This window comes from Lagopus muta, chromosome 20 (assembly GCF_023343835.1).
Source record: "Lagopus muta isolate bLagMut1 chromosome 20, bLagMut1 primary, whole genome shotgun sequence".
NCBI lineage: Eukaryota > Metazoa > Chordata > Aves > Galliformes > Phasianidae > Lagopus > Lagopus muta.
In genome coordinates this window covers 9,762,578-9,788,448 of record NC_064452.1, presented here as the reverse complement: position 1 = coordinate 9,788,448, position 25,871 = coordinate 9,762,578, and the positions used below count along the sequence as shown (strand labels likewise).

Here is a 25,871-nt window from a genome sequence, read left to right as displayed (position 1 = left end):
CCAGAAAGCCAACCATCCCCTGGCTGTACCCAGAGCAGTGTGGCCAGCAGGGCAGGGAGGGGATCTGCTCCTCTGCTCTGTGCTGTGACCTCACCTGGAGCACCGCGTCCAGATGGGGAGTGCTCAGCACAGGAGAGACGTGGAGCTGTTGGAGTGCATCCAGAGGAGAGCCAGAAAAATGATCCCAGGGATGGAACACATCCCTGCAAGGACAGGCTGAGAGCTGGGGCTGTGCAGCATGGAGAGGAGAAGGCTGTGGGGAGAGCTGAGGGCGGCCTTCAGTATCTAAAGGGGCTGTAAGAAAGGGGACAGAGTCTTTAGCAGGGGTTGCTGCAACAGGACAAGGGAAAATGGTTTCAAACTAGATTTAGATTGGATGAAGATTTGTACACTAAGGGTGGTGAGGCACTGCATGGGTTGCCCAGAGAGGCAGTGATGCCCCATCCCTGCAGACAGCCAAGGTCAGGCTGAAGGGTCTTTGAGCACTGATGGAGCTGTGGGTGTCCCTGTGCACTTCAGGGAGTGGGACCTGATGGCCTTTAGGGGTCCCTTCCAACCCAGATGATTTTTTATAGTTCAATGAGTCTGTGATTTAGAATGGGCTGCTTGGGGTCATGTCAAGGTTGGTTGTGAACATGTCAAGGAATGGAGATTCCACAACTGTTTTTTTGTTTTGTTTTGTTCGTTTTTAGTGTTTGAAGAGCCTCAGGATGATATTTTCTTAATCTAATTGTAATTTCCCTTCCTTCCCTTGTGTCTGTTGCCTCTCATCCTTCCCTGTGGACCTCCAGAGCTGCAGAATCACAGCATTCATGTATTCATTTAAGTTGGAAGTGACAGTCTGACCCCTCTGCTCAATGCAGATCTACAGTGTGATGTCCTCATCCAGTCAACACTTGAAAGCCTTCAAGGAAGAAAAACTCACAGCCTCTCTGCACACCTGTTCTAGTATGTGACCAACTTCAGGCTGTAGATAGTCCCCAACTTGAATTACCCATGTTCTAACTTAGATCCATTGCTTCTCATCCCAGCACCCCTGAAAAACAACTGGGCTCCACACTCTGCACCCACCAGGCTGTGCAGACCACGAAGTCTGCTTTTCTCTCTACGGTACCGATCCACAGAAAAAGGTCTGACTAGAATTTTCTTGAAGAAATCCATGTTGTAAGTGCTCCTATTTACAGAGAGAGGCTTGGACTGAGATTATTCCATGTTCATTTCACCCCAGTTCCCAAAGCTGCAGGGGCAGTGAGTCCAGCTGAGCACAGCACAGATTGCACAACAGCAGCGCTGTGCTGCTGGAGTGGGACTTTTTGAAATGTGGTGCTTAGATGAAAAAAGCACTGCTTGCCAGGAGCACTCCAGTGCCTCTTTCCTGAGGGCCAAGGTGGGCTCCCCATGGCTGCTGGGCTCAACGCCTGTTCTGGAGAGAGCAATTGATGCCCTGACATTTGATTTCCATCTGGGAGAGGAACGCCATCAGGGTGTTTACTTATGTGCTGAAACGCTGGCAGGTGCTCAGAGGACACAGTTCCCTGGGGAAACCCTGTGAGCAGTGGGGGGAGGTGGGGGACGGGGGCTGCCTACATCGGAGCTGTTTCGAGGCACTGCCTCATGGGCAACTTGCTATTTGCTTTGCTTCTGAAGAAAGCTCTTCACCTCCGTGAGACACAGCCTTCTGTGCCCAAGGACGCGTCACTTCACGATGAAGAGCAAACAAGGCACAAAGTGCTGTCACAGACCACGGGACAAGTGCTGCGGTTTGGGTCTCGTGCTCCCACCCCCTTACCCGCAGAGCCCTATAACTTTTGGGCCGCACACCCCTCCCACAGGCCAAATCCGCCTGGCTTCTGCCCTGCAGGGTCCCTTCGGAGACAGTATGGGTGAGTGCGGGCTGGGTGGGGGGTCATGGGGTTGTAGGTCTGTGCAGGGCTCCCTGCTGCCCCAGCTGTCCCAGCACGATGCTGCTGTGCCCCTGCTGCCCTGAGTGGGAGCTGCAGCAGGCGCTGGACACGTTGCTCGGTGCACGCTGTGTGCAGGTGGAGCGCTAGGCAGCCGTTGCACAAACCACCGGTTGGCTGAATATTCCTCATAATGGTCTGTTCTGCAGAGAAAATATGACATACTTTAGTGCAGGACATGGATTTTTGGTTTTTTAGATATTCTTGTGTAAGGAGCGCTAGAAGAGGAATCACGATGTGGAGTTTAGCTGTTTGAAGGCACACAGTTGTCACAGCACACCCAGCAGTGGCTATTTCCTCTCCTGCATCTCCATCCTGCTGGAATTCCATGGCCCTGCCTGGGGTGAGGGCCAGCAGCAGGAGGAGTGTTGCTTCTCCAGTGGCCCTAAGGCCAGATGTCTTCAAACACATCCCTAAACACGAATCACCAAACGCTATGCAGCAATTGAGAAGTGAATTGTTTGGGTGGTTTAGAAGAGCTCTGCTGCAGAGCGCAGCACAGAGCTGGGAGCTCCAGCATTCACAGGAAGGGATGCTCACCCCAGGAGAGAGCCCCCCACTCCAGGCAGCCCTCCCTCGAACATCTTCCTTCTCACCACCTCAAGGAACTCTGCCGAACTCAGCAGCCCAGGGCAGAACAGGGGGTCAGCGGCTAAAGGAAGGGGCCACATTTGTCATCTGCCAGGGGTGACAGGAGCTGGAAGGAAAGAGGATCCCCCCTCCCTGCTCACCCTCCAGCCCCAAGACTTGGATTTCACAGGGATTTCTTAGACATTTCTGACGACTTTTGGGTTTGAATGAGGTTTTCACACTTTTTCTGTCTCAAAAAGAAAAATCACTGGTACCAGCTGCTCCTGCTGATGACTCCACAAGTATTTGGTGTTTGTCAGTGAACATCTGGTAGCTCCTCTAGATAGGTGAAACAGGACTTTCAGCTCCAGAGGGAGCTTCACAAAGAAAGAATTTTATTTTCCTATTTTACTCTGCAAGTGTCAAATAGGATTAACTGAAGAGTTATGTGCTTTTTTTTCTTTGCCTCCCCGCCCCCAATTTCTTCTCATTTCAGCTACCCAGTGCCTTTGTCTCCTGATTCTCACCTCCCTGCTGGCCCTGGCAATGCCTCTTGTCTTTGACATAAAAAATTTGCATCTCTTAAATGGAACGATGGATGAGATTATGAATATTCACCCTGAGCCCATCCAGCCCAGTAAGTATTCCTGTGTAATATGGAGAGGCAAACAAGGTCATGTTTGGTCTGATGCTATGCAGCTCTGTGCCCCAACCCAGCCCAACTCCAGCCCTGTGTCATGGAGGATGGACTCAACGTTGCTCTGTGTGTGGACAGTGCCAGCACAATGTGTGCTGTCTTATCCCAGAGTCCCCTGATCGCAGCCCGCCTCATCCGCTACATGGCATCAAGTTCTTCAACCCCTCTGTGAGCCCACTGGTCTGAACCCCAGAGCCCCTGGGCTCACAGGTGAGACAGATTCATCTGTGGACGTACACAAGATGCCCTTGTGAGAGAACTGCATTCATTTACTCTGAGCCATCCTTTCTTCCAGCAGTCCTTCAAACTCCCCTCTGAGCCCCTGTCTGTCCCAGACACCAGAGCCTGTTCTCCTGTGGCCACGCTAACATTTATTTCTCCTCATCCGTCTTCTACCTCTGTCCCTTCCTGACTCCTACTGTAATTTAGCAACTGCATTCCTGGTATTGCTATCACCTACTGGGGTCCTTTCATGTGCAGGGTGCTCAAACCCTTCTCAACAAGGAAGCATCTGACCCACGGAAATTCCCCCATGCTGCCGGTGGCCCTGGTACCTGCAGGGAATGTCTTCTGGAGTGAGAAGTAGCCACAACAACAGGATCATGATCTGGAGGGTCATGCTATCCTAGCAGTGTCTGATCTCAAACTCACTCCTGTCTCCTCTGCTCTTGTCTATTCAGCTGAGGAGGACCACCACGTTCGACAGGTCAGAGATGTTGCCCCGCACCCACCAGCAGCTCATGGTAAGTCTGTGCAAGAAGTACATCTGCTCACAAGATTTCACCTTCACTAAGAGCCCAGAGGCTCGTGGAGAGCTCCAGGCCCTTTGTACGCACTTGTAGGAGCAACAGAGGTACCACAGCTCACCATCCTGGATAGGCCGTAGCACCAGCCGTGTTCTGCACTTAAAATGTGCTGAGAGAATTTTCTGCTTGAACATCCAAACTGGAAATTGATGATTCATTATCTGCCTTCGGGTTGTGGTGGCTGATTATTGCCTGATTTTGGCTGTGCAGTTGATGACAATGCTGGTTAAGACACAGAGTAACTGCATAACTGAACTGGCTGAGTCAGCACCAGCCATGGCCACACGGCACAGCTTCTTTGGGTGCAAACAATGGGTAGCACAGCTCTGGCCACAGAGCCAGTCCTCACCCAGAAGTGCATTTCTATTCGCTGCATAAGGAGTTTCCATTCTGGAGAACAGAAAGTCTGTGGTCAAATGAAACAAGTCAGGAAACCCCTAAATTGCCACTTGGGTCAGCACAATGGGTTTGTCCTAATCATAGAATCACAGAGCTGCTCAGTTTGGAAAAGATCTTAAAGATCACTGAGTCCAACCACAACCTAACCATGCTACCCCAACTAACAGCCCTCCGCCAAATCGTGTCCCTGAGCACCACATCCAAACGGATTTTAGACACATCCAGGGATGGTGACTCAGCCTCCTCCCTGGGAGTCCATTGCAGTGCTTCACACCCTTTCTGTAAAGAAGTGTTTCCTGACATCATTATGAGCAATATGCATCTCTTGAGCATGCCCTCGCCAGGGTTTCTAAGATGACTGAATCCCTAAACCTTCCATACAAGTGGCTTCAGAGTCCAGACTGGCATTTCCCTGTGTGGTGATACATCACCAACAGGCAACATGGGATTCACTGCAGTGATCCAACCTGGACAAGCTTGCATTGCATCCTGTTTGAAGGCAGTGGGACCTGTGCATCCACATAAGGTTGATTTCTGTCTTGGAAACACATGAAATCCAACTCTTTATTTGATCATTTCAATACTTTAATTTACTCCTGTAGTCACACGGCAGGAATACATCCCAGGAACGTGTGCAATAGGACAGGTGTAGAAGTAATCCGACATGTTCGGTGTCTCCTTGTGTCAGGTGAGATGTAACAATCACATTCCTGCTCCAGGTTGGCCCAAGGACTGCAGTGAGATCCCTCCTGGCAGCCACAGCGGCGTCTACATCATCCAGCCAAAGGGCCTCCACCAGCTCGTGGTGTACTGCGAGATGAACGCCACAGGCGGGGGCTGGACGGTCATCCAGAGGAACCAGAAGGACACAGCCGTCACCTGGGCCGAGTCCTGGAGCACCTACAAGTACGGCTTCGGGAGCGTGCGCGGTGACTACTGGCTGGGCACCGAGTACATCCACCAGATCGCCAAGCAGAAGGTCTACCAGGTCAGGTTCGTCATCTCAGACAACGCCAACAACGTCAAGTTTGCAGACTACAACCTCTTCAGTGTGGAGGACGAGGCCCAGGGCTACCGGCTGCGGCTGGGCTCCTACGCGGGCACAGCGGGGGATGCCATGACTTCAGACAATCCCAGCACTATGCATGACAACATGAAGTTCTCCACCAAAGATCGGGATCAGGACAACTACAGTAAGAACTGTGCCTACAGCTATGAGGGCGGGTGGTGGTTCTCGTCCTGTTATTCCGTGCGGCTGAATTTCAAGGGCGGCCTGACGTGGGGCAGCCTGTGCAAAGGGGACTGCAAATCCTCCCTCATCCTCATCAAACCAGCTCCGTACTGCTAGCGCCTCTTCTCCCTCCTGTCTGCTTCTGATGCTCTGCAAGGCTGGGGCCTTTCTGGGGCAGAGAGGGAGCCTAAGGGTGCTGGGGGTTGGTGAAATACCATCTGCTCTTCCCCTCTCTTCCCCTTCTTTGCCCATTTCTCCTTGTGCTTGCCAATGATTAATTTTTGTTTTCTTCATAATCAAGAAAAAAAGGGAAAAAAAAATACTTGCAAAATGTGTGAATTCTGTGTGTACCTTCCATGGGGGAGGAAAACACAGAGCCCTGGAGTAACATTTCACCAGTGGTTGTTAGTTGTCTCCAGAACTCACAGCAGCAGGAGGGCCACGTGCCACAAATGTCCGCGTATCAGTGCCTCTCCGTGGTGTCTGTTAGAGCAGCTAATAAACGCGCTTCCTTCAGCTCACTGTACATCAGTGGTCTGTTCTGTACATCCTGCTGCAGCCAGTGAGATCCCGCAGTGGGTGCTTGGTTGGAGCAATGGGGCTCAGTGAGGGGAAGGTCCCACGTATTGGGATGGATGTCAGTTAATTAAATCAATTACGCTGAGAGAACAGACCTGTAACTCTGTGCTGGGGGGGCCAGAAGGGATGAGGCATGTGAGAGAACGATCCCACACCACTGCTGTGCTCACAGCCCTGCACTCCGTGCTGTGGTGCTGCCCCCATGCCGTGGATCTGTTCCTGCCCAGGGTCTACGCCTGCTGGGAGGTGTGTTGGCTGGGAATCCCGCTGGGATCCACACAGACATGAATTCGAGGAGAGAGTCCCTACAGGGACTGCAACGTCACAGGGCCCTCTGTGGAGATGGGAGCATCTCCAGAACTGGAAGCGCCCAAAGTTAAATGAGAGAGCAGATCTGGTTTGGGGTCAATTCTGCTACACAAAAGATGGACTAGAAAACATAAACGTGCCTCTGCCAACAGTCGGTCATCCCCTAACCCAGAAGGGAACATCCGTCCCAGGAAAAGGCCATGTTTTCCTTTGCAATGGGCACAGCATGGGGAGGGAGCGCCCAGGGCAGCTCCGTGAGAGTGGCAGCGGCTGGAAGAGGTGGCAGCAATGGGAGGGTGGGTGGCGGGAAGGTGCTCCCCCCATGCACACACACTCCCACTGTCCTCAGAGTGGCTTTGGCTTCCAAAGCCAGAAGGTCCCATGCCATGGATTGTCACTGAGCAGGCTATGAAATAATGGTGCTGCTCCCCCTGTGCCTCTGCTGTTTCTAACGGCAGGCAAAATGGAGCTGCGATTGCACTGCCAGACCAAGAGGTGTTGCTGCTTTCTGCTCAAGCTCCCCAGGAGCAGAGCAGCAACATAGGCCAGGATGACCAAGAGGTCCCTTCCAACCCCTACAATTCTGTGATTCCGTGATCAGGAGACCAAATGGTCTGCTGTTCTGCTCAGGGGAGGGAAGGGACGCTGGTTTGGGGAAAGTGGTTTTAAGTTTGCCGTTAGTTCTCACTGCTCTGGTCCATTAGCAACAGGCAGTAAATCATACTAATCTCCCTGTGCCAGGTCTGTATTGGATCTAACAGTAATTGGTGAGTGATCTTCCCTTCCTTATCTCAACACATTTGCCCTTTTCCATCCTATTTTCTCCCCCTGTCCTTGTGCAGAGAGGAGTAAGAACCACATCGTAGATACCACGGTGGTAAGAGAGAGTCTGGGGAAAGGAAGACTTCCACTTGGGCCATTGTTGTGCAGTGATAGGTCAGGGGGCAACAGGCACAAACCCAGACAGTTCACACCAACACAGGGAAAAACTTCTTTGCTGTGAGGGTGCCAGAGCCCTGGAAGAGCTGCTGAGGGAGGTGGGGCAGCCTTCTTCTCTGGAGACATTCACAACCCGTCTGGATGCCTTCCTGTGCAACCTGCTGCACAGAACTGCTGGGGGAAATTGGACTGGGGGAGCTCCAGAGGTCCCTCCCCATCCCTGTAGTTCTGCGACTCCGTGCAGCTGCCCATCAGGGTGAAACCAGCTGTTGGCCAGTTAAGAACCAGCCTTTGTACAAGTCTCTGCAGGTGTGTCTTTAGATACAGCAAAGACGTACTTTTGTCTAGGTCAGGATGACCACCCTAGAAACTGCTGTAGTCATTTATTAGAGGAACTCCTAAATTCACAATGAAATACTGGACCCGACAGCCCCTTGCACGGTTTTCTCCTTCAGCACCAGCCAGGCAGGAGGACCTTGAGGGTGCAGCACTCAGTGCCTGTTTCCTACCGAGGTGCTGGTGGCACTTTGGGGTGCAGGGATGCTCCCTGAAGTTTCAGCAGGGGAGTAGAGTCTTGAGCCCTGAGCATGCTGAGGGCAGCAGCGGGCAGCAAAGCATTCAAGAGTGGCCTCAGTGCTAGCATGGGCACAGAATGCACAAGTGCAATGCAGGCCTACACACTGCGAAGCAGGATGTGCGCAGCATAGTGCTGCATGGGGCACACAGAGCGGTGTAGGAGCTGCTCACTGCACTGCGAGAGCCACCCCATCTGAGGAAGTGCTGCATACATACACGGAGTTGCAGCCTGCACACAGTGGGAGCAGCGCAGGTTGCACACAGCAGGTGCAGACGCACACAGCAGGTGCAGTGCAGGACGCAGTGTAGGCTCGGTGCAGGATGCACGCAGAGGGTGCGGTGCAGAACGAGCACAGCCGAGGACGGCCCCGCGCACGCCGGCGGCCCCTTTAAGGCTGCGGGGCGGGGCGGCGCGGCGGGGCCGGGCGCGGGGTTGCGGCTCCCGGTGCTGGCGGCGGCGGCGGGGGGGCTCCGGCCGTGCCCGGCCCATGGCCCGGCCCCCGGCGCCTCCCGGGGCCCCGCGCTGCTTCGGGGCGCTGAGCACGGGGCAGCTGCGGGCGCTGCTGCAGGACGAGCCCCGGCTGCAGCGCGCTGTCCGCCTCAGCAGGAAGGTAGGGCCGGGCCGGGATGCGGTGCGATGCGGTGCGGTGCGATGCGGTGCGATGCGGTGCGGTGCGATGCGGTGCGATGCGATGCAGTGCGATGCGGTGCGGTGCGGTGCGGTGCGGTGCGGTGCGGTGCGGTGCGGTGCGATGCGGCGCGATGCGCGCTCCGCGCCGCTCACCGCCCGCCGCAGTTCCAGGCGCTGCAGCGGGAGCGGGAGGAGCGGCTGGCGGCCAACAGCGCGCTGGCCCGGGACAACCTGGCGCTGCGGCCGCGGCTGGAGGACGGGAAGGCGGCCCTGGCCATCAAATACCAGGAGTTGCGCGAGGTGCGCGAGGCGTGCCGGGCCAAGTTGCGGCGCCTGGGTGAGTGCGGAGCGATGGGTGCGGGGCTTCCCGGCGGAGGGAGCGCCCGTCGTGCCGGAAGGGGGGACCCCGGGAGGGGAGGTTCCCGGCAGCGCCGCGCTGTCCCCGCACAGAGGCGTACCTGGAGGAGTGCGGCCCGCAGCGCGCCCTGGATCGGCTCCGAGCCGCGCTGGACTCGTCCGAAGCGGAGGCGGAGGTGAGCGGGTGTGAAGCGGAGGCGGGTGAGAGCCCCGCGTTGTGCCCTGCTGTATGCGGGCACCGAGGGACGGCGCGGGGCTCGGGGATTTGGGGGGGACCTCGCCTGTACAGCGCTCCGCCCGATGCACCCGCACCGCCCGTCCCGCAGGCGCAGATGCAGAGGTTCCTGGCGCACGAGGTGCCCCTCGATGCCTTCCTGGAGTCCTTCTGCCGGAGCCGCGCGCGCTCCCACGTCTCTCGAACGCAGCTGGAGAAGCTACAGGAGCTGCTGCAGATGGGCCGGGACCCTGCGGGGGAGACCCCGGGGCTCAACCCGGCGCCGGACCGCGGCGCGGCCTCCCCTAAAGCCCTGGAGCTGCGCTGCGGCTTCGTGCCCGCCGTCCTTGTCCCCGCGGCGGCCGTTGTACCCTTCGCCGTGCCGCCCAAGCACCGTCTCCCGGCCTTGGGACAGCCGCCGGTCGCCCCGCACCCTGCTCCGCACGCGACCCCACTCAGCCCCCGGCCCTTCCGCCGCCGGGAGCCGGAGCCGCTGCAGCCGTAGAGGTGCGGGACCGGGGAACGGCGGGCGCGGAACTCCGGGAGCTGCTGCGTGCGGGGAAGAAGCGGCTGCATCCGCTGCGGGAGGGGGGCAGAGAGTGCGTCGGTGGGCCCGGGAGGTTGGAGGCAGTGGGGAAGGAGGTCCGGCAGCACGGCCCGCTATACGCTCCCCAAATAAAGGCTTTGTTCCACACCGCGTGGGTCCGGCTGTGAGCGGGGGGATGGGGCAGGGAGAGGCGGTTCCCTGGCTTGGAGAGACCCCTGGGCTGGGCTGCGCCCAGGGGTGGCAATGGCTGCTCCAGGGTGGACACAGAGCCCGTGAGCACGAGGAGTGCGGTTCCCCCCCAGCCAGGCACCAAGTGTGGCCCCCCAGCTCAGCCCCACACATGGCAACGATTTGGGGCCGTGTGGGGGCCTTGTGCCAAGCAGCTCCCCTTTGCTCCCAACACCCATGGGAGGTAAGCACAGCCTGGGTGCACCCTGCAGTGCTCTCAGTGCCCAGGAAAAGGCCACAGAGCGCTGAGCTGAGCTCTGCTGGACGTACCCGTGTTGACCCACACTGCTCTGCTGTGGTCCTCAGTCTCAGGGGATGGACGGGGAGATGCAGGCGGGAGGCAGTGGGGAAGCTCTGCATCTTTCAGCCGCTGCCCTGTGGCACTCCTCCCCACTCCCATGCTGCTGATTCTGCCCTTTGGTTTGTTAAAACATGGCTTTAAGATGAGGAAAAAGGGCCAGCCACAGGGATCATGCTGTACAGGTCCCCTCCCTGGGGAAGCTCTATTTCACCCATCTCAGGGCTGTGCTGGTGGGCTGTGCTGTGGTGCCCCAGAGCCCTGAGGCTCAGGCAGAGTTGAGGGAGCAGTGTGATGAGTGCTGCTGCACACACAGAGTGCCATGTGCTGAGCCACGAGGGCTCAGTGTATGGGGTCTAGGGGTGAGCACAAGGCTTTTCCTTGGGGATCTGGCTACTCACGTTTGGGAGAGAAAGGCCAACACAGCACATGGCTCAGGCGGAGCACTTGCATGGGCTGAACGCTGGCAGTGGTGTGGAGATGTGCCAGTTCCCTGCAAGACAAGACCTGAAGCAGCACTGGGACTGGGACTGGCACTGGAGCTCGTGTGGCTGTCTCGGAGGAGTCACAGCATCCAGAACACAGCACAGCTGCCGGTGTGCCTGGCGCCTCCCACTGGGCTGCCAGGGCCAAGTGCTCCCGGGCTCAGCATCAGCTCCAGGACCCCTCTGACCCGAGAAGCATGAGTTCCTCTAGGTGAGCAACAGCCTCTCCCAAGCCCATGAAGGCAGTCAGAAACACAAACCCACAGCGAGGTGCGATCCTGTGCCACGCTGCAGCAGCCTTAACTGATTTTTCTCTGTGGGTCCTGCAGCCCCTCAGGGTCCCTGCCTGGCTCATGAGCGGTGGGACTGCACAACCACACTGGGTGGAGCTGGCTGCCCCAGCCTGGCGCATTTGGGCTTGGTGGGCAGGCAGTAGCCGTGGGCAGGCAGAGGAGTGCCCCAGTGCAGGCAGGTGCCTGGACACCCTGCACGCCACAAGGCTGCTCTGCAGGGGATAAAATCCCTGGGGTGGGGCTGCCAACAGCAGTGGTGACTTGGTACAGTATTCCCCCGGGTCTCCCTGTGTGGCAGTGCAGAGCTAGCAGCAGGGCTGTTAATGGGGAACTCTATTAACAGAGGTGCACTGCAGGGCATGCTTGAATGGGAGGGGAGCAGGTGCTGCCAATCGTGCAGCTCTGCCCTGGGACTTTGCACCAGAACCCACTGCAGCAGGGCTGGGGGCACTGCTCTGCCCACGCACCCCAGGGCAAAGCAGGTCTGGGGCTGTCCCAGGGTCCCACAGTCCCCTTGCTGCTGCTCAGGACCCCTGCTTGCTCAGCCTGCAGCTCCCTTGGTCCTGCCCACAGGCCTGCCACGCACCAGGTCCTTCCTGGCTTCTCCAGATGGCTGAAGAGGCCCTGAGGCACGGAACCCCTATGCCCACACACCACTCCACTCACAGCCAGGGAGAGCAGCCCATGACTGGGCTGGGGGAGGGCAGCCAGCGCAGCACCAAGCACGTGGCCTTTGCAGGCAGCTCATGAGCTCCTGTGCCCCCTCAGGCTGCAGGGCAGCCATGGCTGCAGGTGTGGGGGCAGCGCCTGCAGCTCCCAAGTAGCAGCAGGAAGGCAGCAATCACAGCACTGTTGCTGCAGCACCAACCTGTGGACTGTGCCTGACTTCCAAGGGGCTGGCGGGCTCTGTGCAGACCTGTTTCACTTTGCAGGGAGCTTTCATTTGATTCAGCATCGCAACAGCTAAGCTTTGCTTTTGTCCTCTTTCCCCTTTTTCTCCATGAGCTGCTGATCCCCGTGGGCTTTTACAACTTACACGGTCCCTGCTGTGACACTGCAGCTATCACAGCTCAATCCTGCCAGATGTTCTCTGGCACTCGTGGCACAGGTAGCTCACAAAGAGTGTGCTCACCTGGCTAAAGGAAAGCCGTGTGCTCCTGGCAGCTCTCCATCAGGGAAAACAACTGGGGAACGAGAATAAATATTGAACATGATGACAGCATGGACACAATGCAATGGGAGGCTAGGAACCTCATGTGCTGGAAAGTGGCTGCTGGTCTGTGAATCCAGACGACCTCCAACCTCTAGGCACCTGATTTCCTGACTTCTGTCTTGCAGCAGCTGGCCATTCTGCCCAAGAAACAGAGGTGACAAACTGGAGAAACCAATGTCCAGCTTTTGGCTGGAATAGAGCTACTTCACTGGAACAGGCTGCCCAAGGAGGCTGTGGATGCCCCATCCCTGCAGGCATTTGAGGCCAGGCTGGATGTGGCTCTGGGCAGCCTGGGCTGCTGGTTGGCGACCTGCACATAGCAGGGGGTTGGAACTGGATGAGTGCTGTGGGCCTTTTCAACCCAGGCCATTCTGTGATGCTTTTCTTCCTATTAGCAGGTATGGTGCTGGTAACATCCCAGACACAGGGATGTTACTTTTGGGGTGTTACAGTGTCTGGTTGTAATGGGCATGCATACTGTATACAAAGTGCAAAAATAGCACTATAGCAGCTAATGGGAAGAAATCCCTCCCATACTCTGCATACCAGGCTTCCCCTCCTCCAGCCAAACCCAGCAGCAAAGCTGAGCATTTACTCACCTCTTCCAAAGCAGTGAACCCAGCAGATACGTCACAGCTCAGCCCAAGCACATCAGAGGCAGCACTGTTTGTAGCAGCAGGAGTGAAGTCTGCCCGCAGAAGCCATCCCACCCACTCCCAGTGACTGCAAGCTGCCCCTCCAACAGGTCTCAGGGTAAAAAAGGCACCTCCTCACAAGCATCATTTTCAGGCTACTGTGGTCACTGAGTGAACACCCTCCCAACTCCCACTTTCCAGCAAGTACAAAGAATATTTACTGCTCAAGCCTGTCAAAAGAAAGACACGTCAGTTCATCATTAGTTTATGGATGGATAATTTTAATGTTCAGGATGTGTCACGGAGACCTGAAGAGGAACAGGAAGAACCAGCAATATGAACTGCCCTCACCACCACGGTAAGGCACATTGATGAGCCCAGCTTTAGTGCCTTGATTTCAGACACAAGCACAGATCAGGAGAGCCAGATGTCTCACAGGAGTGCTTCCCTGTCCAGTGCCAGGGACCAGAGCAGTGCCAGCAGCACAGCGCTCAGCTCCTCCTGCTCCATGCTGCACTACACCCAACCCACTCCCTGCCTGGAAGCCTGAGCACCATACACAAAGAGACCAACCCAAAGACAATGTGCGTTTGGCAGGACAGCCTTAAAAACTGGCAAATCACAACACCAGGAACTAAAGAGATGCTCCTTGTAGCACCCGCTGCTTCCATGGCTGCGCAGAGCTCTTCCAGCCTGTGAGAGAATGCTGCTGGCCAAGCTCTTCCTGCGAAGTCACCTCTGGGGGCAGTAAGGGATGAGGCTCACTGCGCAGAAGTGCATGGCTGTGCTGCCACAGAGCCACAGCTTTAGATGCTTCCACTCTATAACCAGTGCCCTCGAATGCCAGGCTCCCCCTGCTCTCCACATGCTAACGTTTCAGGACTATAATCACAACAACAGAGGATCCTGGAAAGCTCTCTTTTCCTGTGCTGAATTTGCCCAAACACACAGCAGCCTCTGCAGTTAAGAGTGGTACAATTCTTTCCAGAAGAGACAGGAGACTCTCCTGTAGCAGCACACACCACCTACCAGTACACTGCACTCTGCCCTGCCACTGCCTCGGGCTCAGCTCAGTATCACAGAGTATCAGTACAGTATCAACAGTATCACAACTCTAATCACAGAATTCCATCGCTGAAAAACACAAGGTGTTTGCTTTTGTTTGTAATGGGAGAAATCACAACCCTGCGTCACAGCAGTGAGGGGACAGCACGGCTTTGGCACAGTCCAGCCCAGCAAACACAGCGCAGAGTACTGCAGACGTCATCCTTGGCACTCCGGGTGTTGCAACACAGTGTTCCAGCAAGCTTCGCTCTCTGCCAGCAGTACCATGTAGGTAAAACCTTCACCCAAGGAAAGACAGGCACTCTTAGAGACAATCTTCAGTTCCTGAATCACTTCAGTACTTAACTAGGAAATACTCCTATGTGCAAAAAGTGCTCACAGACATGTCAAACACAAATAATGCCACTGACAAAAGCGTACCACTCCCAGCCCAATGGCCATACGGACAGCAAAGCTCCTAGCAAGCCCTCGCCAAGGCGGGCTGCTATGCACAGCCAGGTGTTTGGGGCAGCACCTCCGGGTGATGGCACACGCTGACCGAGACACAGGCAACCAGAGGCCCACGTTCCATTCCTTCAGGCTGCCGAAACCGAGAGCTCTGCACTCAGCACAGTGAGGCAGGCACCAAGCAGAGACACACAGGGTCACAGCGCAGGCTAGAGACCAGCGCGCAATAAATGTACCAAGTGTGACAGCACAAAGGCAGCGACTTGGGATTAATGGAACCCACAGAGAGAAATTACTTTACATCAGCGACAGCATCTCCAGGAATGCATGCAGCACACAGACACCGCTGGCAATTATTTAATCTCTACCGTGGCTCAGCAGAACAGAGATGTGGTTCCCACCGGGGTCACAGCACAGTGCCAGTGGAGGAGATGTCAGCGTCCACAAAGGTCCGTGTCCCCGCCGGGCGCCTCGCGTAGGGTCTGCTGGCAAACGAGGCATGCGGCAGCGGTGTGGAGCCGTACGGCTATAGAAGCAACGCCGAGCCCCCGCACGGGTCCCACACAGCCAGAGGGCTGCCAGCACCGCGCCGGCCCGCCGCTACTTGAGGCCGTAGAGCATAGCGAAGCCCAGCACGAAGACCAGCCCAACCGTGAGGTCCGTCAGGAACCGTAGGCGGCCCTGGGCCGCGGCCTCCTCCCGGCAGAGGCGCAGCCGCTCCCGCCGCGCCCGCAGCGCCTGCTCCCGCTCCAGCTGCTCGCCGTAGTGCGCGCGGTAGAAGGCGTCGAAGTCGAAGGGCGGCGGCACGGGGCCGCGGCGGGCGGCGGCGGCGCGGGCGGGGGGCGGCGCGGCGGGAGCGCGGCTCGAGGGCCGGGGGGCGCCGCGCACGTCGTCACGGCTGAGGGCGCCGAGGTCGTACTTGCGGCGCAGCGCGGCGCTGCCCAGCACGCGGTAGGCCTCGCTGACGGCGGCGAAGCGCTCAGCGGCGGCCGCGCTGCCCGCGTTGCGGTCCGGGTGGAAGCGGAAAGACTGCCGGTAGTACGCCGCCTTGATCTGCGCCGGCGTGGCGGTGGGCGGGACGTCCAGCACCTCATACAGCGTGCGGCGCGGCGCCTTGCCGCTCCCCGAGCTCCCGCCGCAGCGCGGGGCCGCGCACAGCCGCAGTCCCGGCCCCGGGAGCAGGAGGCGCCGCAGGCCCAGCGGCAACGGACCCATCGCTCAGCGCCCGCGCGCCGCCATCTTGCCCGAGGCGCGACGTCACTCGGGCGCGACTGATCGTGACGTCACTCTGGCGCGACGCAGAGACGCGCGGCGCCGTGCGGTGACATCATCACGCAGCATGGCGAGCGGCGGGCGGCGGCCGGAGCACCGCGGGCCTCCCGAACTGGTGCGGGCGGGGCGGGCCGGGCCGTGCGGGCGGGGCGGGCCGGGCCCGGGCTCACATCCCACCCCCCCCTTTCCATTCTGCTGTTGCAGTTCTACGATGAGACGGAGGCACGGAAGTACACTCAGAAGTACGGCGGGCGGTGGGACCGGGGGCTTGGGCGGGGGGGTCCGCGTGTGCCGCAGTGCCTCCGCCCACCCGCCGCCTTTCGCCCTGCAGCTCCCGCGTGGCCGAGATCCAGGCGCAGATGGCGGCGCGGGCCGTGGAGCTGCTGGCGCTGCCCGAGGGACGGCCGTGCCTCCTCCTGGACGTGGGGTGAGCGGCGCGCGGTGCGCGGCGGGGGTCGGGGCGGGGCCGTCCCGGGAGGGCACCGTGAGCCGCCGTTTTCCCCTTCCCGTCTGCAGCTGCGGCTCCGGACTGAGCGGGGAGCACATCTCCGAGGAGGGGCACTGCTGGATCGGGGTGGACATCAGCCGCGCCATGCTGGGTGAGCGTCCGTCCACACCCCTTTGCAGGGAGTGCCGCGGGCGTGCGCTGAGCGCTACGCTCCCTGCACAGATGTGGCTGTGGAGAGGGAGGTCGAAGGAGATCTGCTCCTCGCGGATATGGGCGATGGCATTCCCTTCAGGCCTGGCACGTTTGATGGCTGCATCAGGTGAGTCTGAGCACCTGAACGAGCCCTCTGCAGTGTGCACAGTGTGCTCGTCTTGTGTGAGAGAGCACTGCGACTCTCCTCGCTCTGCTGGCACGTGCAGCGCTGTGGGCTGTCTGACTGTTTTTGTGGCAGTGAATCAGCAGGATATTTGGACTAAATAAATTACAGGTGATGTACTTTCAGGTGAGTTGAGATGTGCACCAAAGCATTTCGGATCGAGGGACTGGCCTCACAGCTGAGAAGAGGTTTGATGGTTGGTTTGGGGGCGAAGGCCTAGAGGAAATAAACACTTTTGTTAGAGAATGCTTCTTAAAGGTACTGGTACAGCGAGCAGGGGCTCTCTGTCACCAAACGTCGTGCTCTGTTTGGGGTCACTCTGGCAAAACCTGTGTGGCTACTTATGGACTTTGTTAGGGCCACAACCAAGCACCTGAACACTCTCCTAAAGGAGAGGTCTGGTATTTCTGTTGCTTGAGTAACTGCTGCACTAGGTTGCTCGTAGCATGACATAGTGAGTCTCTATAGTGGCTTTACCACAAAGTAAGGTAAGGCTATATGGAGAAAAATGAATAATTTTCTCTGAAGTCATGCACACGCTCAGTACTAAAAGAATGCTCAAAGGGAGGTGGGAGGCGCTGCTTAGGAATTGATGGTTCAGTGTCCTGCGGGTCTTGATTTCTTTTGCAGTATCTCTGCAGTGCAGTGGCTTTGTAACGCTGACAAGAAGTCACACAGTCCTCCAAAACGCCTTTATCGGTTCTTTTCAACTCTTTATACTGCCTTGGTAAGTGTCATGCTCTCTCAGTCAGCCCTCTGCCTATTTTGTTATCGCCACCTGTGCCTTGTAGCAAGACTTTGAGTAACTGAAATGTAGGATTAGCTGCAGCACCCATTCCTTGACTGCTTCCCTGTCTGCACAGTGCCTGTGTTTCTGCAGTTCCTGCTGCTAGCCCTGTGCCTTGCTGTGCTCTGGTGACTCCGGCTCTGCCATTTGAGCTGCTCTCCTGGGAAAGTTCTCCAGGAGGCTTCCTGAGGGTTGTGGACTGGGCAGTAAGAGGGGAAGCCTGCTCTAAGCCACGCTCGTGACTTACCTTGTTTCCCACAGGCCCGAGGATCCCGAGCCGTACTGCAGCTGTACCCTGAGAACTCAGAACAGGTACAGCAGAGAAGTGACATGCATGTTTAAGGCTCAGGATGCATTATGTTTTCCTTCATTGGGTCTTTGTGTCCTTCCTCCCACCTGTAAAGCTCTGCAAGAACTAGAGGGGGAAAAAAAAAGAAAAAAAAAAAAAAGAAAAAAAAAAAACAACCAACAGTTAGGAGAATGCCCTATGTCTTTTCCCCTGTTCACAGTTGGTCTTGGGCTGGGCCTTAAAATCCAAGGAATTGGCAGGATGTGATCTACAGCTGCTGTGCAGCGTGTTCCTTTGTGTGATGGGTTTGAAGACTGGGCTGTTGTAGTCATCAGTGCTGTAGTTAATTTCCTAAGGCTGGAAAATCCTTCCCTGTATCCCCCTCTGAGAATCTGCTCTTCCAGTTAACCCAGGGTAGGCAGAGGAGCAGGGAGAACTAAGGAAATGCTGCAGACTTTTGTCTGGATCCTAACGCAGAGCTGAGGGCTTGGGACAGGGTTTAACAGGAGCAGGGTTGATTTGTCTTTGGCACACACAGTCAGCTGTGTCTGGCCACACAGGGCGGTGAGTGCTAAATAAATGTCTTTTGTTTGTGCTCCTTTTTCAGCTGGAGCTCATCACGGCCCAAGCCATGAGAGCTGGCTTCACTGGTGGCATGGTCGTAGATTACCCCAACAGCACCAAAGCTAAGAAGTGAGTCCTGTGTCTTTGTGTATGGGCATGTGTGGGGTGAAGCATAGCTTCAGCAGCTGTTATTGTAAGCTGTGCTCCTTTCTCCCAGGATACAGTCCTGGGCAGAGATGACAGCTTGTATCTGACTGTATTATAAAATCTGACAGTCTTGCTTCAGAACTGGGAATCGCGCGTTGACTTCTCGCTTCACGCTCCTCTTGTTCTTTCAGGTTCTTCCTCTGTCTCTTTGTTGGGACATCTGGCCCGTTACCAAAGGTAAGGAACTCAGCCAAGCAGCAGAAATGGCTGCCGGCTGATGTGGAAGAGCTGTGGGCTGGGGGCAGCCCCATGTACGCAGATACAGCTTATGTGTTTCTTTGCCACAATTTCTGGGAAATCAGCTTGCTTCTGCCACAGTCCTTCTCCTGGCGAAGCACTGCTCCCCATAATTGGATGGCAGTGACCATCGGCTCTGTCTTCTCCAGATGAAAGGTCTCTGTTTTTCAGGGCCTTGGTACTGAGTGTGCTGATGGAGAAGAGATACGTCAGGCAAAATTCACCAATGAGAGGTATTGTTTGCTTAGTGGAGTTGTCCCCAGGTGTCAGAGGGTGTGAGAACTCAGTTTTGCTGGCTGAGGACCGCGGTGCTGCCATGCATAAAACGGCTGGAGGGAGGGGATGGGGGCACTAGGGTGGCTCTCTGCAGCCCAGATGGGCACTGCTCTGTCATGCTGAAGGGATGGGCAGGACAAGCTGCTTCGACTAGAGTGCTTTGCAGTGCTGTCAGGGAGCTGTCCTTGATGCTTACTGTGAAACTGCAGCTGAGCAATTACTTGGAGGTGCACTTCTGTCCGGCACTCAGTGCTGGAGCATAGGCCGTTGATGGTGGGAGGGAGGTTGTTTTCAGGAGGTTGTTTTTTGGTGGGAAGGCTATGTCTGAAGTCTTATATTCCATTCTTTCCCCAGTGAATTTTTTTGCTGTGATTGCATAGCAGCTGCTTGGGTGGTTTTTCCTTCTGGCTGGGTCTCCTCCCGTGGTAGCGCTGCAAGGAGGAGTCCCTCTTGCAGCCAGTGGGAAGAGACAGAGAATAAAAACCAGAGGAAAGTCGTCGTGGCTGCCAGGAGCTGGTGGCTGTCATGTTTTCCTGCCTCTTACACTGCGGTGCTCTGCTCACTCAGTCCAGAGGGGATCTCGTCATTAAGGCTGTAGCACAGCTGACAGCCTGTTGGGAAATTGGGGCCTTTGCTGCATTCAGAGTAGGGCAGACAAGGTGCGTGTATCAGATACGGCAGAGGGCAGTGCTGGCCTGCTGCAGCTGTGAAGGGTAGGTGTCTCTTTGCTCAGAGCCAGGGCTGGTGGCAGCCTCCCTCTTGCAGCAGTGCCTGGGCTTGGACGGTGTGGCCACACCTTGCTGTTTCTGAGTGGGAGTCCTCCAGAGTACAGAGGTGTGCCCCCACTCCAGTTCCTCCCTAGCTTCTGTTTGCTCTCTTTGTAGGATACGATTCAGAAATGCCAAGGGCAAGTCTGTGAAGAAAAGCCGGGACTGGATTCTTGAGAAGAAAGAACGCAGACGACGACAGGGCAAGTAAGTTCAGCTGGGTCCTGCTTCAGCTGAGGCTGACTGCTGGCCTGGCTTGCTATCACCCGCTTAGACTTCTGCCATGATCTACCTTCCCTTCCTGTCCCAGAGTGGCCTGTGGATCACACTGAGCTGCTCTTTGCTTTTCTCCCCAGGGAAGTGCGGGCAGACACAAAATACACTGGTCGGAAGCGCCGCCCTCAGTTCTGATTTGCTGTGGACATTACTGACGTGGAGGATTGTGTGCTGGCCTCGTTAGTGAGCCTCTTGTGGATGGCCCCAATGGGCTTCCTAGGCCTGGGACTTGCAGGAGCCACGGTGACCTGTCTCAACAACTGTACACTGGCTCAGGTGCAGCCAAACTGCTAACTTCAAAGCTTCCAGCTGTTTTCATTGTGAAGAGAAAGCAGCACAGCGTTCTGGCCACTTGGAGCTTCAGGCAAGCCTAGAGCATTATATGCAGACTTTTCTCTAAACAGTCAACAGGTTGAAAGAGTTGCTGGTCTCCTGTGTCATGTCAGTGCAGGGGAGCACTGAGCTGGGAAACAGAGTAGCTGGTTCCTTGCCAGCTTCCCCTCTGTGTGCCAGGAAGTAGCCAGGCAGTATTAGAGGTGTGTGTTCCATGGGTGCACATCTTCTGGGCAGGTGGGCACAGCTGTTATTTGAGCTCTCCGGCGGTGACTCCTCTCGCATGTTCTTCACGTCAGTCCCCCTGTCTGTGTTACTGCTCTGAGGGTGTTGGAGTCTCCCCACCCCAGTCCTTGCTCCCTGTCACTTCCACCCTTCCCCTGTAACAGAAGTGCCAGCCAGAGCTCTACAGTTACAAATGTTTATTCTACATAAAAATTCCACAAAATGGGAAGCTGTTTTGCACCCAAAGCTTTTGGGAGAAGAAAGGCAGGCCAGCAGAGTGGGAAAGGGGGGAAAGGGTGAAGGAGATAAGAGGCAACAATACAGTGTCATCCAGCCCAGTGAGACAGAGCAAGCCAGGGTCAAGATCCACATAGAAAACAAGGACACTTAGCTCACAGTACAGCAACAGTACAACTCCACAGGGGGCTTGGACAGCCTTCAAGTACATTACTTACTAAAAAAAAATAATAATTAAAAAAAAAAAACTGAAAAAAAACCCCAAAACAATCCTCAGTTCAAGTGCAAGCTGTGTGTGCCCCACACTGCTTGTAAAATACTGCATCAACATGCTCCCGGCGCTGGGGGGCAGGTGGCACTTGGAACAGAGGTGGTAGAACCCAAAGGACAAGTGGGCTGAGGTTGGAGGTTAGAAAGAAAAAGTGAAATGTTTCCCCAAAGCACAACCACGCTGTTGGTGATTTGGTCTGTACATGCAATGACAGGCAGGTAAAAAGGAACTGAACGGGGCTTCCCGTAGTGCAGGGGTAATTATTGCACCAAAACACCCTCCCCTCACAGTGAGGGCAGTGCGAGACAGCCTGCGGGGCAGCGATGGCAGCGTGCTCCTCTGCCTCCCTCGTGCCAGAGCCTGCGGCCACTGCTGCCTGCGCAGACCCAGTGAAGCGCCAGTGGCAGAATCGCGGCTCTGCTGCCGGCAGTGGCGGCAGTGGCGGCGCTCACAAGGAGCAAGCATCAGCTGTTCAGCACTATTCTGGGCCTCATGCCTTTACTGGGGCGGGCTGCAGCCCTGATGTCATGTGAGCTTGTGCCACAGGAACCACTTGTTGGAAGAAAAGTATCCCCTTGTGCTAGCAGTGGGCATTGCTACGGGGAGAGCCTGAGATGAACTTTCTTGCCTGCCTGCCTAGGAGCGGTGCTACCAGCAGTAGTGTTATTGCTTCCCATGGGGGCCTGGTGCTCTCCCTCACTCAACAGGGCACTGTGTGCAAACTGCAGGAGCAGGCACTTGCACAGTGGGGCACGTCAGCCCCAGCTCTGTGCCCCATAGCCAGACATGCCCACAAAGCAAGGGCTGTGCCCATGCCCAACCGCCACATTGGAGGGGAGCTTCACACCCAGCCTGTCCCTGCTGGCAGCAATCCCAGTGCCCCAGACCCTCGTGCCCACACAGCCTGCAGCACTGGAGCTCACACCGGTCACCACAGGAATGTGAAAGAAGGAGGCTCCAGTCTTGGATGTCTGACAGCCACAGCTGGACACACTCCCCATCAGCAGCCAAATGCAAGCAGGGGCCGCATGGTGGGACCTTTGGTGATGGTGGCAGGGAGCACTGCATTCTAGTCTGCACTCTCCTTCTGAAAGCATGCTGTGCAAGGCTGGTGCCAGCACTGGATGGAGCTGGGTGGGAGCAGCGCTCAGCTCCAGCAAGGCCTGCCCTTACCCTGCCTTGTAGCTCAAGCCCCTCAGCCCCTGGGGAATGTGGAGGCTGGATGCACTCATCTGGCCCTGGTTGGAGTGGGGAAACAGCATTCTGCCTGCAGCTGTGTGTGCTGCCACAGTGACCCTTTTCTGCTATCAGTGCCTGGGCTCACATCCAACTTCCACCCCAGTGCATGACTGCAAGCTTGGCACCATGCACCTGCCCTGCTCAGGCTCCTCCACAGTGCTTTGGCACTTTGTGAGCAAGCCACAGCACTGCAGTCCCCTGAGGAACACAAGGGCAGAGTCCTGCAACCATCTTGAGGCAGGAGCACAGGGATGACAGCCCGGTGGCAATGCAGGCCTCTCTGCTGCAGCAGTCTCAGGTCACCTGCAGCAGGCAGCACATGGCTGCAACCCACAGTGTGTGGATGTCTCACTGGGTGGCCTGGAGAAGGGCAGGCAGCGTGGCACTGTCCCAGAAGAAGGTGGCAGGCAGATGCTAGGATGTGGCGGAGTTGGAAGGAGCAGTCAGGCATTGCCCTACTCAGGAGTTGGTGGCACAGAGGAAGAGGAAGAGGAGGAGGAAGGCTGCTGCTCCTAGTTTGTGGGGGTGGATGCAACAAGGGCTGCTCCCTGGGACTGTGGCACGAGCAAGCCCTCCTACCTCCAACCCCCAGCCCGAGGGCGCTGTGTGGAGGGGCAGTGCTGGGCACATCCTGGCTCCCAGGGGGCACCACCGGGGCTGTGGGTGTCCGAGCTATTCCCAAACACTGACAACCAGAGCCAGGCCTGGGGGTGGTAAAACCCAGGGTCACTGTGCGCCGGAGCTGAGTAAAGAACAAGGAAGATGTGGAGCAGGGCAGGCAGCCAGTGAAACTCGCTGCCCTTAAAGTCCCTGTGACCTTTTGCTCTGCCAGCCTGGTGCTGGGCCACAGCACTAAGCCCATGCAGCTGTCCCCATCCCCAGGCTTCAGCAATGGACCCCATGCTGCTCCATTGGGCAGGGCTGGAACAGAGCCACTCACCACGCAGCACCCACTGGCAGCAGCAGCACACCCAGCAGCAGCACCAGGCACCTGCAGCAGGGCAGCAGGGATGGAGGGCCTGGGAAGCACCCCATAGGAGAAGCAGCCTAATGAACGTGGTTTGCAAGCACAGATGCGGCTGACAGACATGAGACCTTTGGCCGGAGGTGATGGGAAAAGCTGGGGGGAGGCTGCCTGGACTCTGTGTTCCTGAGGAGCCTGTAACACCCCACGCTGGTCTCATCTCTGGGTGTCACCGACAGGCTCCTGGCCCAGCACAGTGCCCAACAGTACCTCTGTTCCCCCACTCCCGGCAGCCTCCCAGGCCGAGCAGTGATGAGAGCTCGGGTTGCCCCGAAGGTCCCCCTCACACCCATCACCGTCCCCTGCACCCCATCTGCGCCCCGGGGCCGGCGCTCCCTCCACACAGATGCACCGCACACACAGCATCACAAACAACCATGCATTAGAAACTGAAATGCTGCTGGGGGCTCCGGGGCTGCATGGTTCGCTCCGGCCCCACAACACGCGCGGCTCCGTCCGTCACACGCAAGCAGTCCTGTCGGGGGAGTCTAGCCGAAAATGCCGCCAAAGGTGGAGGCGATGACGATACCCAGGATCACGCAGCAGATGATGATCATGATCTTCTTCTGCTCGGGTGTCCCAGCACCGAAAGGGAGAGAGGGGAGAGGGGGCCGTGAGTGCTGGGGGCTGGGGCCTGCCCTGCTCCCCGGGCTCTGACCCTCCTTCAGCTTGGGGAACAGGACAGTGCTTGAGGTCAGAGCTCTACTGCCTTTCTCCACCGCCTCCTTGTCCTTTAGGCTCGCAGCCAGCCCGGCCCTTGGGTCCACTCTGTCCCTTTTCCTGTCCTCATGTGGCAGCCCTGCCCCACAACCTCCCTCCCGGTGCTGCCTGCCCACGTCTGGGTGCTCAGCCCCAGCCCTGCCAGCCACCCCGTGCTGCCACTCACCCGTCTGGCTTTGCTCTGGTACTTCACCGCTTTTTTGGTGTCGGACACAGCTCGCTCCACGTAGTCCACAGAGTGTTCCACGTTGTACTCGATGCGGTCGATCATCTCACCCTGCAGAGCAGGGACAGAGCCCACCCGCCGTGAGCTCCTTCCTTCCCCGCTGCTCCCTGGCACCATGCAGACATCGCCCTGCCCATCCCTGGTCCTGTGGAGGAGATAGAGACCATCACCCACCTGCTGCAGGCTCACAGGCAGCAGGCACCACAGGCAGCCGTGGGGTGGGGGCTCAGACTGAAGAGTGCACTGACATTGTGCTGCACACCGGAGAAGCAGGAGGGATAGAGGACAAGAGCCAAGAGCACAGCTGCAGCACCACGTGGGATGCTCACAAAGCCACGAGCATGCAGAGATGACTGCTCTGATCTGCACAAGCACCCTGCAGAAGAGCAGTCTCCTGGAGCGAGGCTGGTGAGTTTGGAGCACCGGGTCCTGCAGGAGCTGCTGCTCCGCTCGACTCTGCCCTGGGATCTGGGGACATGCTGCCCAACCGACCCACACCCTTCAGCCCCTGCATGTGTCAATGATGCACTTTCCAAGGACAAGGAGGGGCTTGAACCCCAACATCCTCCCCATGGCACAGAGCTGGGGGTCATGACCAGCAGATTTACAATGCTCTTTTCTCGTCTTAACTGCTTCCTGCACCTACCAGTGCCATATCTGGGGCAGAGCAGCAGCTGCCAACATGCGGTGCTCCTCTGCTCCCTGCCTCCTCTGTGCCAGCAGCTCAGAGCCCCCCACCCTATGGGGCAATGCAAGGCGTTGGTGGTTACAGCAAGGCAAGTGCTCTGCAAGGCAGCCCACTGCACAGCTCTGTGCCTCTGCTTCTCCCAGAGAAGGCAGGTGAGGGCTGGTAGTGCCCCTTCCCACACAGGCTCTGCACAGCATCGTTGGGTCCTGCAGTCCCTGCAGACCTGCAGGACTGTGGGGTGGCAGGACGGATACTGGCAGCACACAAGGTCAGGAACAGTCACAGTGCCCTGTGTCACCCAAAGGGGACTCCTCGTCTGTGCGTACCATGGGGGACTCACCGTCCATGGGCTTCATGGGGAACCAGGATGTAGTGGGGACAGTCAGGGTTTCCAGCAGAGGTGACAAGGCGCAGCGATCCCAAAGTAATAGCAAAGTGGGGACACAGGACCTGGCAGCTCTGAACAAGGTGAGGGCGGCCCTGCACGGACTGACACTCTGCTCACACTGGGGCCAGTTAGGGGGGACAGAAGACAGAAAGACTCCTCTCGGAGGCAGATGGCACTTGCCCTGTGACCTGCCCTGGGGAACCTGGCCTGGCCTAGCTCAGCAGATCCAGCCCAATGCCCTGCAGAAATCAGGGGAGAGCTGTAGAGATGCAGAGGGCTGGGTGTGCCATGGGCAGGATGCACAGACACCTCCACCCTCCCCCCGCGTCCTTGGGCCTGCCCCAGTGCCACACAGGAGCAGCAGACATGCAGAGTGCAGCCATGCAGAGCTGAGCATGCAGCACTGGCAAAGGCCAGGCGAGGCTTTACCTGCACCGATGTCTCCTCGGGCCGCGACAGCATGGCGGGCAAGAAGGGGGGTGAGCAGAGACACGGAAGCATGGGCCTGGGGCTCACCAGGCTCTGCAGCGGGGCCCAGTCC

General features: G+C 57.3%; 5 protein-coding genes across 7 annotated transcripts in view; 3 read left to right on the top strand and 2 right to left on the bottom strand.

The window, feature by feature from the left end:
• The first annotated feature begins 1,598 nt into the window (after nucleotides 1-1,598).
• On the top strand, nucleotides 1,599-6,429 carry LOC125702943 (fibrinogen-like protein 1-like protein). Its single transcript, XM_048966844.1, has 4 exons — nucleotides 1,599-1,883; nucleotides 3,028-3,168; nucleotides 3,909-3,971; nucleotides 5,153-6,429. The coding sequence occupies exons 1-4, from the start codon at nucleotides 1,706-1,708 to the stop codon at nucleotides 5,779-5,781; spliced, it is 1,011 nt and encodes a 336-aa protein (XP_048822801.1). The 5' UTR covers nucleotides 1,599-1,705; the 3' UTR covers nucleotides 5,782-6,429.
• A 2,076-nt stretch (nucleotides 6,430-8,505) lies between these two features.
• Nucleotides 8,506-9,951, top strand: VPS37D (VPS37D subunit of ESCRT-I). Its single transcript, XM_048966797.1, has 4 exons — nucleotides 8,506-8,678; nucleotides 8,864-9,035; nucleotides 9,149-9,231; nucleotides 9,382-9,951. Exons 1-4 carry the CDS (start codon nucleotides 8,556-8,558, stop codon nucleotides 9,772-9,774), a joined length of 771 nt encoding a protein of 256 aa, XP_048822754.1. The 5' UTR covers nucleotides 8,506-8,555; the 3' UTR covers nucleotides 9,775-9,951.
• A 3,277-nt stretch (nucleotides 9,952-13,228) lies between these two features.
• DNAJC30 (DnaJ heat shock protein family (Hsp40) member C30) lies at nucleotides 13,229-15,805 on the bottom strand. Of its 2 annotated transcripts, none has more exons than XM_048966655.1 (2): nucleotides 14,849-15,805; nucleotides 13,229-14,311 (listed from the first exon to the last, which is right to left on the bottom strand). In XM_048966655.1, exon 1 carries the CDS (start codon nucleotides 15,693-15,695, stop codon nucleotides 15,081-15,083), a length of 615 nt encoding a protein of 204 aa, XP_048822612.1. In that variant the 5' UTR covers nucleotides 15,696-15,805; the 3' UTR covers nucleotides 13,229-14,311; nucleotides 14,849-15,080. The 2 variants fall into 2 exon arrangements, with proteins under 2 accessions (XP_048822612.1, XP_048822613.1); XM_048966656.1 differs by having other exon boundaries at nucleotides 14,882-15,805.
• On the top strand, nucleotides 15,749-21,050 carry BUD23 (BUD23 rRNA methyltransferase and ribosome maturation factor). The gene is made up of 12 exons (XM_048966652.1): nucleotides 15,749-15,867; nucleotides 15,957-15,994; nucleotides 16,084-16,179; nucleotides 16,269-16,351; nucleotides 16,423-16,519; nucleotides 17,207-17,303; nucleotides 17,625-17,675; nucleotides 18,260-18,345; nucleotides 18,555-18,600; nucleotides 18,832-18,893; nucleotides 19,821-19,910; nucleotides 20,060-21,050. Exons 1-12 carry the CDS (start codon nucleotides 15,820-15,822, stop codon nucleotides 20,112-20,114), a joined length of 849 nt encoding a protein of 282 aa, XP_048822609.1. The 5' UTR covers nucleotides 15,749-15,819; the 3' UTR covers nucleotides 20,115-21,050.
• STX1A (syntaxin 1A) overlaps nucleotides 20,720-25,871 on the bottom strand; it is a 48,487-nt gene continuing 43,335 nt past the window's right edge. The window contains exons 9-10 of one of the 2 annotated variants that reach the window (XM_048966650.1): nucleotides 24,195-24,305; nucleotides 20,720-23,874 (exon numbers count right to left, since the gene is read on the bottom strand). In XM_048966650.1, coding sequence (XP_048822607.1) covers nucleotides 23,797-23,874; nucleotides 24,195-24,305 — 189 coding nt within the window. In that variant the 3' untranslated portion in view covers nucleotides 20,720-23,796. Of the gene's footprint in view, nucleotides 23,875-24,194; nucleotides 24,400-25,871 lie in introns of those variants that run through there. The other variant, XM_048966651.1, reaches the window with a different exon arrangement.